The sequence below is a fragment of the Papilio xuthus genome, unplaced genomic scaffold (assembly GCF_000836235.2).
Source record: "Papilio xuthus unplaced genomic scaffold, Pxut_1.1 DF825946.1, whole genome shotgun sequence".
Lineage (NCBI taxonomy): Eukaryota > Metazoa > Arthropoda > Insecta > Lepidoptera > Papilionidae > Papilio > Papilio xuthus.
Window position 1 is genome coordinate 8,243,528 of NW_013532703.1, and position 16,142 is coordinate 8,259,669.

General features: G+C 34.6%; 1 protein-coding gene across 3 annotated transcripts in view; it reads right to left on the bottom strand.

The window, feature by feature from the left end:
• Positions 1-727: 727 nt before the first annotated feature.
• The window catches only part of LOC106124231 (TSC22 domain family member bunched), a 117,097-nt gene continuing 101,682 nt past the window's right edge, over positions 728-16,142 (bottom strand). For all 3 annotated transcript variants that reach the window (XM_013320697.1, XM_013320696.1, XM_013320695.1), the window contains 2 exons: positions 15,472-15,523; positions 728-2,255 (listed from right to left, as the gene is read on the bottom strand). In XM_013320697.1, coding sequence (XP_013176151.1) covers positions 2,043-2,255; positions 15,472-15,523 — 265 coding nt within the window. In that variant the 3' untranslated portion in view covers positions 728-2,042. The remainder of the gene's footprint in view (positions 2,256-15,471; positions 15,524-16,142) is intronic.

Genomic DNA, 16,142 nt, shown 5'->3' on the forward strand with positions numbered 1-16,142 from the left:
ATTATCGTCACTGTAGACTATCATGATGGGTAAGGTTTATTTTAGACTTAATTACAGAATTCCCTTTCCCCTTTAAATTTCAATAATGCAAAGGACTCAGAAGTGGAAGGGTAAATATAGCAGCTCTGAAATCATTAAAATTTTGAAAGGTAAAAATAAGGTGATGTTTGTACAAGGAAACGCAACGCATTGGAAACTTGTTTACTTCTTGCAGACGCCAAAGTCAATGGCCATTTGATATCAAGTTCTCGCTTGTTTGCCACCAAACAACAGTCTAACACTATCGTTAATTTGTTATTGTCTCTATCTTCGATGTTATTATTCATGATACTCTGAATATGCAAGATCGCATATTGATATTACAAGTCAATATTTTACGAATAATGTAGCTACTTCTTGCGCCGACTCTCAACAGACGTCATTCGAGTCCCAGAACAGGTTGTGAATGGAAGTTTTATTAAAAGATCTTTGTCCTTTATCATTACAAATGTTTAAAAGATAATCTTGCTTTTGTACTCAATACTTTTAAAGTCTTTCATTTTAAGTGGCTAATTATTTAAAATAATCTCGCATTGTTTGGTTTTTCTTAAATCTTTTACAGCTTATGTATAAGTGATCATAAAAACAAAACAAAAGAACAAAGCTTTTGTTAAATATAAGTTAAAATTATTATTTTTCTTTGTATTGTATGTAGGGATTGTGGATAAGGTTTAATAAAAATAACACATTTTTAATAATTTTGCATTTATTGGGTATGAGGAACCTTTCTGGTCAACATAAGCTACATGGACATTCTCTGTTTACAATTATATTTACAATTTTTAGAATCACATATAATATTATTCATATCTAATAACTAGGGTAATGCTTTTAGGATTGGATTACTGCAAGTTGACAATAATCACGAGAACCTAACGACGTGTGCACAGGAACACGGCCGCGCTGCACTACCGGTGCGGTCCCGCGACAGCGTTCCTCTACATACGCTCACCGCACACTTTGTTCTTTTCATTTATTAAACGATAAACAATTGAAGCGAGTTAAAATACAGCAAATATACTTATAGTTTCATCTAGATATATCTCTTCATCTGATAACTGCAATCCAACTGTCACAACACGTCGTCACATCATCAACATCGCGTTCTCCCGTATTTACATTCTCCATCTCACAATTCTATTACAACTTGTACTATATACAAACAATTTATTAATCATTAAAAAAATACATTAAAACGCTATAACTTCTCTCTATCATCGATACATCGGCCTGGAATAAAAACTGTTTTTTTTTTGTTTCAGCGTGTACTAAGCCAGCTAACGCAAGAGGCGACTCTCGCGACTACGAGTTCTTCTAAACCTTAACGTCTCTCAGCATATAAATCTACGGACATCAAAGGCAACTCCGATGCCTCCAAAGGTTATAATATTTGTCATCATTACAGTAAAAATTACAAACTAAATGAAACCCCACAAATTGCACACGATACAATCAGACTACTATCGACAGATCATTGTTATCGGGCTGACGAGGAACAAACGCTTGCGAATTTACTATTAGCACGCTACAACTCGGATAAATAACTTAAAATTATTACAAAAAATGTATAGTAAATAAATAACAGTCATTGTTCAGTATGCGTAGGATAATCGACTATTTCATTACATTACATTATTAACACACGACCTTACAGATATCTTAAATGGAATACATTACGCGAATAGCGATATCTAACTTTAAACTGAATAAAAAATATAGACGTTAAACATCGACACACTAAAAAGGCTCGTCGCCGAGTTGCATAGCAAAAGCATGGCAGTTAGCACAAAGTTCTGCACCCTAAAGATTAAATAACAGAAAAATATATTTCTATGAGTCCAAGCGTGGTAATGTGAGCGAGCGCGCGGCTCGGGCTAGCGGCGGGCGCGACGTGCGCGGCGTGCGCGACGTGCGCGACGGGCGCGCGACTTGCGCGGCCCCCTGCAGCTAGCCTACGACATGACACAGCACGGCCGTGTTGCGGCCGGGCGCGGGCGCGGCGCCTACGAGACAGGCGGCTGCGGGCCCTGCGGCTGCGGCGGCGCCTTCGTGCCGACGGCAGGCAACTGTGCCAGCGTGTCCTGGCTGGCGTGCGCACGCAGGTACGTGTTCTCCACCTCGAGCTGGTTGATCCTCTCCATCAGTTCCGCGATGCGTTCTTTCAATACTTCCACTTCCTCGCGCACCGCAAACATCAAGTGGCTCTTAACCAGATCCTGAAATAATAAAAAATTGTCCGTTAGCGCCGTTTAAATTATAAAAATAAGTCGATACTCTACGTCCGTGTTTTCGACGCCAGATCCGAACATTCAAACCGGTTTTGAAACGCATCGCCGGTAAACAGATCTTAAAGTTCAAAATAATACTCGACATGCTAAAAATAAATCCTTATTACACAGTTACAGTTAGAATAACACAAATATTTCACAAAAGCAATAATTCAAACGTGAGAATAAGAAAACTTAAAAATAAGGCAAGACTATATCGCGAAAAAATTAACACTGAATTTAAATAACATAGACCTACTTCTGGATTAGGCACGACCACGTAACAGGTATCTTTCGCGCCCTTTCTTGTGATTTCGTAAAGGCAACCATCTTTGGACTGAACGACGTCAATCATGTTTCAGAGGTGCAATTGATTTTCGAGATGTGAACGTGCGCGTATCGGACAACGGACCGAGTTCGACTGAGCGCAAGGCGAGCGCGTCGAGCGAAGTATAGCAGCGAGAGAGTTGCGCGCGCGTCCTGCGGCCGACTGATGGTCTGATCGCGCGCGCGCCCTATTTAAAAATGGCGGCGCACACGTCATCGAGCGCCACGCGGCTCGCCCGTGCACCCTGAACTCTACTTCGCTACATATCGCCAATAACAAGCCTCTCATTTTCTTCACAATCGACATTTTTGAAGGAAATATATAGCCCCAGCTATTACATTAATTAAATTCGAATCTTTCTTTCCGTGTTGGACAAGTACAAACATTTACAAACATTATGGCCCTTAATTTTTTTATAAAATCTCTGACCTATAAATAAAGTGATAAATTGTTCATGGACTAAATTATCTTTACTAAATATATTTTCACGTACCGATGCTTTACGTATTTTAACAAAGAAAATATTTATGTGACTTTAAATCGGAGCATATTTGTGCATGGATTATAAATTGTAGGAAAATCGTGTCTCTATTGTTGGCGCAATAAATATTATCATAAAAAAAGCGCATGTCTGTTTCTTTACATAGTAACCCAGACATTTTCTTGACATCTGTAATTTGCAACTTAAAGAAGACGAATATCTAAATGTGTATTAAACGAATTTCGAGAACGTACAAGCGACAGATCAAGTGTTTGTTTGCTAAGACGACTCATTGTCGACAATTAAACTTCATTAAAATCTATTTTCGCTCTTTATAAAGAGGACACGGGCGACAAAAATAAACAAAACAAAGGAGAAATCAATTACGCAATAAAGCCAATGGAAATGTTTAAAAACCGATAAATTTTACGCACTTACAGAAAATTACGAAGGTCCGCAAATAGTACATTGTAAAGATAGAAATCTGATTAGGAAATAATGATAAACAGGAATGCGGATAGCGATTGAACATACATATATAGAAAAAGATAAATTATATTTCTGTTGTTAATAACCAATTAACCTACCAACATTGATGCTTATTATGTATTACGCATTTATTAATATCGGTTACTTATTAATATCTAATAGTTCATTGCTTATGGATGTCGAGAAAATATGCACAGAATAAATAACTCGATTCAATAAACTAATTTAGATATGACAAATATTGAGACGGCGAAACTAAGATCATCTGAGCTAAATATTTAACGCTATAATTAGATGGTAAAAATACTATTGAAGAGATTATTTAAGCGTGGGAGCTACGACCTTCAATCAAAGCAATTCCAGTACTGACTGGCACGCACTGAATTACTGCAATCGCGATATATCAACGCCAATTCTCTTGATGGAAAATTGATAAACACTACGACAAATAAAAAAGCGTTCGGAATAATTTTACGTATAAAATTACTAACAATATTTCGTAAACTACTGAGTATAAGTTAAATTATCACAAACAGGAAAATAGAGATCATGAAACATTACACTTTTCAGATAAGTTTTAAATTAACACCTTTATCAAGTTTACAAACGTTTATATGCTAGTAGGTAAGTCTGATAAGGTTAGAAAACAATAAAATGATGCCACTGAGATGTGATAAGATGTAAGACGATACCACAAGTTCAATAGTAGCAAGCCTACTATTGCTTTTGTTAGGAAAGTGATCGAAATCAGTGCGTTGTCCCCATGGAGAGTGCACTGAACTTTTTTCGCAGCCGCGCACCAAATATAGAAGCCGATGATATAATGAGCCCAAGGGCATATGATAAAACCAGTTGAGCTGTTTAATGACAGTATCGCTGTACAAGGATCGTGCCTTTTCATTCTTTCCAAATTGTGTTTTCATAATAAAATATACAAAGTAAAAGAATCTAACTTAATCTTACTAATATTATAAATGCGAATGTTTACATGGATGGATGGACCTCGCTAAAATTTGGCATAGATGTAGAACATAGCCTGGAAGAACACATAGGCTTCTAATTATATTTCTTTTAATTCATTGTGGAATTCCCAGATTTGTCGGCTGTTGATTTAGATATAAAGCTAATACGAGTCTATTTTCAGTAAGATGTAAATATTAACGCATATCTAATTCGATAAGTTTGTTATTCTGGTTAGAGGGGGTAAATATTTATTTATAAGTTATACATAACTTTAAAATAAATTATACTAACAAAGTCGTCTAAATGGCTCAGACTAAAGTCTCGTCATCGTAAAGGACAATGCTTCACCTTGGGAGTTCATCCAACGATCGAAATAATCGCAAATATATTTACCTCGTATCTATAGATAAATAAAATCACATAGATATCCGCGTAGTAACATTTTTAGACAACTAATAACATTGGGCGTAGTTTTATCATTTCCTTACGAGCGATATCACATTACATAAAGATAAATATTATTTGACGGTAAAACATGAGTTTTTAATTAAACATATTAAGCAAATACGTTTCAAATCTTACTAATACTTGGGTGGATGGATGGATGATTGTTTGCATGTTTCCAGAACGGCTGCATGGATCTTGCTGAAATGTGGCATAGATGTAGAGCACAGTTTGGGACAAATCATAGGCTACTAATTAAGTTTTCTTTTAATACCGAGCGGACGGAGTCACGGGCGACAGCTAGTAGATACACAAGCCTTAAGATGTCTTTTGTTTTTATTTCACTGTCGTACTTAGCAGTGGTCTATGTTTAAATGTAGCCCACGCTAACATTATTTAACATATTTAAATTTAAAGTTGTTTACGCTTATGCATACCAAATTAGTTTCTTAGCATAATACTTTCTTAACAAACAAATAAAATATCTTTCTTGATGTAAATATAAAGGTATTTGTTACTTACAACTACAATGGTTCATTACAAAAACTGTCTATAATTTTCTATCACTGGTGATAAATATTTGTTAGGATGTAAGTTTAATGATTTTAATATGAAGTGTTTTTGAAACTAATTTGTTGGTTTAATTTTTAATCGCAAAAGTTTTATTATTTAAAAACAATCAAAGCGATATCTAACAGTTGTCTTCCATTGCTAATTCACTCCTAAATTAACATATTGTCATCTCTTTCATTCTGTTTGCAAAAAACAGAAATAACAATGTGTTTTTGGAACTAATGTATAGGCAGTGGATACTTCAGCATGCAAACTATTCATGTATTCAAACATAGCTGTTACTACATGAACTCGTTAATATTTTTGTTATTATATTATGCGCAATGTTTAAGCAGTTGGTAATAAAGTCTATTAATAATCGTGACACAGTTTTAATGTTATGTCGCTACCGTATTTTAACACCGCACTTTGACAATGAACAAAGAAACATCCGCCGAGAAGATTGGAACAAAACAGTAGATGATTCACCATTGCTTATTTACATTTTTAATGATGAAACTGATGAAAACTAAAACTTTAATAGAAAACCTCGACTTTTGAGATATAAACGTTGAAAAATCTAGACAATTTGCGGCTTTGTTTAAAAGAATACCAATTTAAAATGTTGATCTTTAAACAGAGGCTGAATTAGGAATCATTTTGACGGGAATTTCGTATCGTCATATCGACTTGTATGAGATTTGTGCACCGTCTCTATGGGGACGTAAAAGTAAAACACGATGTAACCAATTGAAATTAAAAATTCCTTTATTGAAGTACAAACAACATACAATATATATAAAAGTCTCCAGGCTTATGAAAGGGCGAAACGCTGGTCATGAGCCAAAACCAATAAAGACGTTTGTCTCGCATAATTTTGTACATTAAAATAATTAAGATTAAGAGAGCATAATCATAAACAAATTCTCAAAACATGGATCGAGAATGTTTTCATGCGTAATTGCAATAACTTTCGGTGCAAAAGAAAGCTAAGGTCAGTTGCAGATAACACGGCTTAGCGAGATATCGATATGACGTCTGTAATGTTTATATTATGACAACAAATTTATATTGACCTGTGTATACCAAGATAATCAAACAATTTCAAACAGATTATCCAATATCTCAGCAATTGAAAAAGGGATATAAAAGAAATAATATAATCGAAACATGTATCCAAATTAATTATTAGAGAAGTAACATTAACATAACATTTTAAGAAATATAAAGAAAACTAAACACAACATAATAGTAAGAAGTAAATAAAAAAAACAATAATTTAATTTTAAAAAGGGGCCTAAAGCAATTGTTTTCAAGTCTTATAAACAAAGACTACAACCGGTTTGATAAATATTTATAGGCATGGCGTTTAAATCAATAGAATAATTTCATCCTAGTATCGTAGTATCATACATACCTATTTATAAGAAACAGGTCTTACATGTTTTATAGAGTTCTTACAATCGGCGATAGATATAAAAACACGACAATGTAGGTATAATATATATCAAATAAATGTGTTTTCGTTTAGCCGAAGGTCACTGTTTTTTGCAAAGCAATATTTGTTGATCACAAATCTGTTTACATTAGGAAGTTTTGTATTCATATCGTTAAAGATATGAAAGAAATCGATCAACATGTTCGATATATCGTATATTAGCGTCGTGTTTCAGTATTTTTCCATCATTGAATTTATTATCGACGATGGGTAAATAGCTTCAGCCGAGCAAATACACGATAAACATCTTTGCTTGCACGTCGTTATATTGTTACACAATAAACATTTGTATATCTATAGATTAGAATCACTATTAGTACAAGGTTAAATAAAAATTATATAAGGTATAGAAGTCGCAATAAAAGTCTACTATAAGATAATTAGACTATGTCTTTGTTAATGTCTGAAACCCTTTTATTTGTATACAATTCCTATCTTGATGTGGCACGCGACCATTGTCCCCGACCCTCACACGGGCGTCCCGTATCTCTACAGGCTAACAATACTATTAACACAATCAGGAGAGCACGTGTGTCCCTCCTAGTGCCACATCGGGGCCAGCTTTCCTTCCGCGTCTATTCCAAGCGGCCTGCCGGGTCACGCCTGACTCATGCAAATCAAGCGCACAATGAGGGAATTAGCATACTGCGACAGGCTTACCCGTCGAACAAATTAAATTTGCAACTACGCACTTACTTCAGAACCAGTTGTTAAGTCTCTCGTTAAAGACGGAAAAGAAAAAAAAAACAAAGCACATAATAGATATAAGAGATAATTAACATGACACTTTACATAAAATCTGTTGTTTTTAATGATCAAAGAGCAAAGAACTTTGTAGGGCGCTTCACGGCGCGCGTAAATGTCAGAAAGCGGGTCAGCGGCGTGGCCGGCCGCTTCTAAACAACGATTGGATGAATATCTGGTAAACATAACCGAGGTGACGCAACACCACGGAGGCGCGATCTTTCGAAACGAACGATAGTACTTTGGTAGCGGACGCGATATTAAATATCGTAGATCGACGGCGTGCGCGTGCGTCGTAGTCAACAGCGAGTTTCAAGGTGGACTAGTAATGTTGGCCATGTGACTGAACTAGTTTATAATTCGATAGAAAGAATTCAGCACTTGTTACTGACATTAAATATATTAGATCATTGAAACACGACTACATTCTAGCAGTGAACCAAATTCAAAAATAAATTGACTATAATATATAATATATAAAAAATTTAAACAATTATTTTATGCAATAAAACATGAAGCACCAGTAATTAATGATAGAAGGAAGCTTAGTAATACATGAGTATCCTTGAAATAGCTATAATTAGATCTCAGAGTACTATAGATAAACATTCAATTGGCGATGTTTTGCAGGCAATAGAAATTACGTAAGACAATCTTTATGATAATTGTTATTAATTGCACTTATTAATTCGAATTTATTCCACTTCATGTTTATGTTAATATAGATTGCTTTTGTTAACAGTAATAACGGTAATATTTTATCACAAAATCATTTGTTAATTTTAACCGCATGAAGTAAAGGAATATTGCTTTTTGCCTGTCGCTTGAGGTCAGTCATAATATTGCTTGTCCAACCGAGTGGTGGCAGTCGGTTGGGGTAACATCAAAGCCGATATAAAACGGTAGAACAAATAAGCAGGCGTAGCTGTGGAACATGGAGGGATAAAAATACAACGTTAGACGAGATGTAGTGGGCGAATAGGGACGGATTGGGGTCAATCGCTTGAGGCCATCTGCGATAGCTAATTATAAAGGAACATACAAGCTCGGTGGCGCAGTTGTACTTCTCCATTGATGAGTAAACAAAGTTCACACGTGTACTACCGACCTGGGACAGATGTATAAAAAAGTAAATTTTCCTTTGTGATAAACTAAAATAAGACTTAAAATACTGCAAATCAGACTTAATAAATTTACTTTGAAATTTAGTCTTTCAATCTAAGCTTTTCTTATTCATCAGCTGTCAATCTCTAGAAATGCAATCAATGACCGTATTTGGAATATTTTACCGTTGCATTGTGACATATGTGCGGTCGTCTCGGGACCTACAAACGCAATAGAGCATTATTGTAAGTGACACGTTATGCAAGCGAGCTGTTCCCACGCACCGTGAATGTAATTACAAGTACACACAAACGCATCAGACATACGAGTACATTGTGATTTAGTATTCACGCAAACACTTGTGATTTACATTATTTTAAATATCAAAAACAAAATACATTACCAGACGAAATGGCATACATTTTCTTTAATTCAACAAACTTGCTTGGCGGGTCAATGATCGGATATTTTATAGATAGATAAATCCGACATATACAAGTCGATTAGACCTAAAAACGATAAATTTACAGTTATTTTATACGATTAATCAATAATGTTAACATAATAAATACGAAAACAAAAGAAATAAGAAATTAATCATAAGCTCAGTTTATTAAATATATTTTGTTGAAAGGAAATCAAATAATAATGTCTTGAAGCATTTATTACTTTAATGTTTTAATTCAAAAGCTATAAATGTTGATGACAATGTTTCATATACACGTTTACTTCCGTCAAACTGTTTTGTCATGTAGCAATAAACAAACAAGAAATTACATTAATATATTCAGCACAAAAGGATATTATTTTAAATAAATTAATGTTCGGACAATACATTAGTGGAGCGTTAGTATACCGGGAGCCGTTTCCTGGGCATTTTATAAGACGGGAAGTCATTAATGATTTGAACTGTGTCGAAGATCTAATAACGGTGTTATGTAGTAACATTACTATTATAATGACGAGCCGGCCACTTCTCCGGAGATTGCAGCTTTACGCAACCGTTGCGTGAAAATCAATTCGTGAAGATAAGGAACAGGTGTGAGAAGTTGGAACGGCGTCACTGGATTTATAGTGAAAGGTTACAGAATACAAATTAAAGCAATAGTATTTTAGTCTGCAGACTAAAACGACACAAACTGATTATTGTAGAAAGCGTTTACAATTGTATCGGATTTTATGATTTGTTTGCAAGAACGAATCTTGATAGATACTAGATTGCTCTAATTAAAAAGAGGATTGTATAAGACAGATTATACGTCGAAATGCAGAATTTCACGTCGGTACCTGCTGATAAATTTGTCTTCAAAGCATAGCCACGTGCGAGATACGAGAACATGTTTATGCGTTGTGTTTCTGTATCGTGCGGTGTCCCACTTAAATTTGCGTGTATTTTCATAACTGAACATTAGCCTCGTTTGAAAAATTATGTGAATTTTACCGCTGTCTTTTTACACGGCTATTTTTGTCTCAATTGTCAGTTGTTTATGTTTTTTGTAATGTTGCTAAAAGTTCGGTTGAAATATTTTAAGTTTATGGGAGTATAAAATGTACCTGATTACGTTTAAGGTATTGCATAATAAGGAGTGTCCAAAATACGAGTAATATGTAATCTTTAAATCCTATTTTGCTACACGCTTATTCACTGCTCTTCAGTTTCAAGACGATAATGGAACATGTACTCATAAAAATAGGCGGGCAAACACTTTGTGTTATTTGGTATGCACTTAAATGGGCATATTGAAATTGCACACAAGCGTTGGAAACAAAATGACTTTTAGATTTTAGAGAGACAACGTTTTCACGATCGACTTAAAAGTTACCGAGATCCGGCATTGAGAAATAATTTGGTCATCTGGACACTATTTCGGATCTGTCGAATGCATGTAAACTCGTTTTGAAACGGAACTGTTACGAAATACGACCGGCTAAAAAACGGACAGAAATATCTACGGTTACATATGAATTCTAGATCAGTGGTTCCCAAAGTACTTCGGGAGGACCGCTTGAGATTCATGGGGGTGTACGATGCCATTCATAGAGAGCATTAAAAATTTTAATGGGGTCTACGAAAGTTTGGGCACCTCTGTTCTAGACATTGATAGCTTGCGTGATTTTTTTAATGTTTCACTGAGCCAACACCAGAGTTAACACGCCAGAACAAATATTTTGCGCTATCTCGACAGTTGGAAATCATCCTTATTTGTTTTGTGGCGAGTGGGCGTCCGCTAATGACTTCCTCCACTTTAGGTGTGTATATCTAATCAAATAGCGATAAAAAAGCTAATCGCTGAAATAACTCACGCAGTTCGTTTAATGCTTGTTTGTTTTGTTTGTGTAACTACATTTAAACTATGAAGAATATACTACGGAAAAAACATGTTCATGTGTAAGAGCCGAAAATTGAAAATTTTGTAGACTTATATTTAAGAATTACAATATCAATATTAGTATAATTTTTCAGAGACAACTGCATTAATGATGACAGTTTAATTCTAAGGACGGAAAATGATGTCGCCCCACATAAAGGAAGGGAAGAGATTAACCAATTTGGCCTCGAATATGATAAGATTTTATCCATATTGACATTCTCTTTGTTTTCACAACGTAATAAATAAATTACCGACATTTAAAGCCCGGAATTAGGATGTTTTAACCATTTCATTCAATGTTTACATTAGGAAGTAACAGACTGTTGTAGTGATAAACCATTGACACAAAACAAGATAACCAGAACGAAGGTCTGTGAGACCTCGTCTCGTAACATATATATACGTTCGGATGCGCTGCTTTCTAGCAAATGTGACGAGTTTGTTTTTATTGCGTCTTTCTATGCTTTTCTGAGAACGTCTTGCATTGGGCACACGCGGAACCCGGTCGGCCGACTGACATGCTGCCGCAATGCGACATGTCAACCGTTTCCTTACACTGTATGTTGTTGTAATATGGACTATTCAGTGCTTTCGCACTAATTCGCTTCTTATTGCGTGTGTCTAATGTAGAATAAAACAAAGTATACTATATATTTGTGCAGTTACAAATGAAACGAGGTTTAATTAAAGCCTAGATTGACGATACGCCGATACGATGACGATAAAAACAATTAACCTAAATGTTTTGCTGAAATAACACGCAATAAACGAAACAATTAAAACATATATCAAGAGATGGTCGAGAAAGATTTGATATTTCTTTTTTTTTACTTATTTTAAGTCATTTTTAAATAATTTTGTGCTAGTACTAGGTCTTCTAATTTTTTTCGCTTTTGACGTATTAAGAATTATAACATCTTTATTCTAGTCCGGTAATTTTGAAATTAAAACAGTAATTGTTAACTTATTTTACGATTCAATTAAAATTCTCATAACTATAGTTTTAATCGATTCGCTGACACTAAGCGATAAATTTCTATTAGAAAGAAAACAGCGACATAAATCAATTTGGTCTGTAATAAATTAATTAACTTAAGACATTTTCAATGGCCGTGGTACTTTCTATAGTAAAAGACGCGGTAACACAGTAGCCCGAATAGCGGCGCAAGTAATTAATTCTCGACGTCTGTACGTTTTCCTTTAAGCGTTTTATCGCGCGCGATTTCCTCCGTTAGCGAGTAGTTATGATAACAACCGGCGGCGACTACTGACGGCTAGGCGCGGAATGTGCTGAAACAGAGCTGCTGCGATCAAACCTTACAATGCTTTAACTATTTTTCTTGTTAAGACACCATTATTTGTTAATAATGTTATGTAGCAACGAAGAATTGAACAAGAACGCTCTTATTCCCGGAAATACAAGTGCCGGATACGAGATTTGTGTAGAAAATTTTACTTTATAAAAAAACATACAGACGAATTGAGATCCTCCTCCTTTTTAGTCTGATAAAAAGTTAAAGTGAAATATCGATCAATTTTGATATTGAAGACTTCAATTTAAAAAAATATACTTTAATGAGTCTATCGACTGTCATTTGTTTATCTTATGATTGTGTTGCCTTACAGGTTATCATGAAATTCCATCAAGTTTCTATTAAATGTGTTAAGTTATAAATAAACTTGGCTATAGATCGATAAAAAAGTCGTTAAGGCAAGCAGGTTGCTATCATTGACATTGGAACGTGTGCTCAAAGGTCCTATTTTCAGCCTCAGTGTTCGGAAAAGGTCGTATCAAATATCCTTAATGAAGGTTGAAGAATATAAAAATAGTTAAGCGGAACTAATCTAATATTAATACAGATATATAAACTAATGAGTAATTAGTTTATTCTTGATCGAATGATAATAAATTTTTCAAATTTCTTTTTTACTAAGCTCTCTACAACATTCAAAAATTATGTCGAAGTTATTTTGTGATAGTAATATAATTTCAAAAACAAAATCCATCTTTGGCCTATGCAACCACTTTCGCCAAAATGTAAATTTTATTTTAATTAAATTAGCAATTTTAATTCATTTTCTAAATTTCAACAGGTCCTGCGTTCACGATTTTAATAAATATCTGCTCTATTAAAATAAATTACAATTTTTCATTATGCTATGATAATAAGACAATGTAATTTTACGCATCAGTGTGTTAAATTGTCTGAATTTCTAAAACCCCGCCCTGATCTCAATGACCTCGAAAGTGTTTTGCATATTCATGAGAAACTTGGAGAGATCAATAACACTGCCCTTAGAGGGCATGTCCAGCAAGGTTACAGAATATATCATTTATATTTTGAATAACTTTTCAGTTAAAAATAATACTATAAAATCTATTAAATGTCATGAAATTTTAAAATATAATTAAAGTACACCTCTACATTCACCCTTAACTTAGGTTAGGCTCCGAGCTTCTCGATGAGGACATATAGTGAGCTGATAATGACACCTTTACATTTGTATAAAAATTTCAACTATCTACTCAAGTAAATCTATCGTGTTAATCCCCAAAGGTTTTATATGAACAATTTATAAATACTACACAGATATTTTTATAATTTTCTCCTCCACGAAAATCATATAGGTGTTTGATGTGTTCGTGTTACAAAGGGTTTTACGTGAATAAGAAAACGGAGTCGATTAATTAGAGCGTGAGGATTATCGTCTCGATATGACGTCATTTATTGTGAAATTAATTTCGTCATTGTAAGAAAGAAGGCGTAAAGAATTACAGCTGTTACGTATTACGGTGTATTACGTGATATTTATTCATTTAAATCGCCTTTGTTGTGGACCTTCAATAATTAACAGTAGCTATCGATTCGGATGGTTGATTTTAAAATAAAATATTTTTCTTTTATCTTAATTGGCGATCTTGCGGCAAATTTGCATTTATATAAGAGACAACCTTTGTTGTTAATACGATATTTTATTAAATTTGCATTTTTGTACTCACAAAAAAGTAGTGAATTTGGAAAACTTGTACGTATTCGTTTCATCGCTTTTTTCTTAAGTTATCATACTTTATATGTCTATATTCAGTCTCTTTATCAAAGACAAACACAAGCACAAATGTCGATAGACAAATACAGACTATAATTGATACAAATGTTTACGAAATCAATTAGTAAACAAACTTGTCGCGTATGTCCACGGCAAGGACGCTCTGCCACTTTTATCGTTATCAGATCGTATTTAATGACAAACATTTCTTATTTATTTAAACATTGTACATTTGCCTAAATAAACAAACACGCGGAACGATGGCGCCGTAATGTGCTAATGAATTGTTTAATTAGACAACGACGGTTTAGTTAATATTTTGTATAATTAACCTTCGCAATATTATTGCGACACCGTTTTTAGTTGTGTTGATACGCTTTAAATAGCTATTAGTTTACAAGCGTAAATCAACGAATTATATTCAGCAGATAGTCACATTAGTGTTTTATTAGCCCTCACTGAGATACGAGAAGATTTAGAAATCTTCTAATCTATCACAATATAATTGATTGTCTCGAGTACACGCGTGCAAAAGCCCAAGTTCCAAGGTAATTAATTATTTAAATATGTGAAGGCGCTGCTAGGTGTATTTTCGCAGTTGGACATTTAAGTGTGCCGGGTATCATAAACACAGCATGCAATGTGGTCGTATGTTCTATAACGCACTACTTTGTCCTTGTACGGAGTCTTCACCCGGTAGTGGGGATTCGATTACTGTATTTACTTTATATTAATAAAAGCGCATTTTCTCCACGTTATTCTATTTCGTTTTTTGTAGCGAAAAGGTTTCGTATCCTTACCAGTAGTTTGTTTAACATTTGAAAGTTCAGCAATTCATTGAGAATCGGATTTGTTCCTAATATTTGTCTTGTTGTTAATGTTTATCTTTGCGCATAGCAAAGATAAAGATTAAAAGGTCCAAATTTTATGGCGGCTCGTGGTAATGTGGCGCATCTCTTCGCCGGTAGTGCCACATGAGCCCGGTATGGATCGAACAAAGCGTGCGCAAGGGATTTGTACTAGCGAGCTATTGTAAAGTTTGTATGGTACGATATAAATTTGACCGTTCCGCTAGCTGACCCTCAGCCGTCGGCGGTGATTGGCTGATATCGTAAACAATGGATGTAAAGTGCGGTACTCACCATAGCTTGCTCGATCTTGTTGTCGATCGCCACGGCGCTGGTGCCCGACGCGCTGTGAACAATAACATTACTATTAGCGATACATAAACTAACTGTACACGTTGTTTACTAAATTGCGGTAAGTTTAGTAACTGGGTACACTCCAAAATAGTTATACACGCTAATAGGTAAACCAAGAAGATAGTATAATACATCATTGTTCATAAGTCAATAGCATTGTTGGCACCAAGGTCATATCTGCGTCCGGATCGAAACAAAAATTTACATTTCTTACACAATTACGAGTTTCACGGTAAATCGATTAACCAATGATCGAACTTAATTTAATCTAGACACATGTTGACTATTGAGTTCTGTGGCATTTCTGTTCAAAACATAATCGTAGGAATGCGTGTATAACTGACCTTATCAAATGCACACTTCATACTGCATCTTAGTTAATCGCTGAACGAATGAATACTAGGATATTGTGTAACTAAAGAGATTTGCATCAAAACATCTTATTTACTACAATAGTTCATATGTATAAAAACCATACGACCATGGATAAATATTTTATTCCTAACAACAATTGCTGCATCGATGATTTTTAGTATATGTTGTACCTATAACATAGGTTTTGTCTTGTTAACAAATATAATAAATATAAACACACACAAAGGCAGATATTT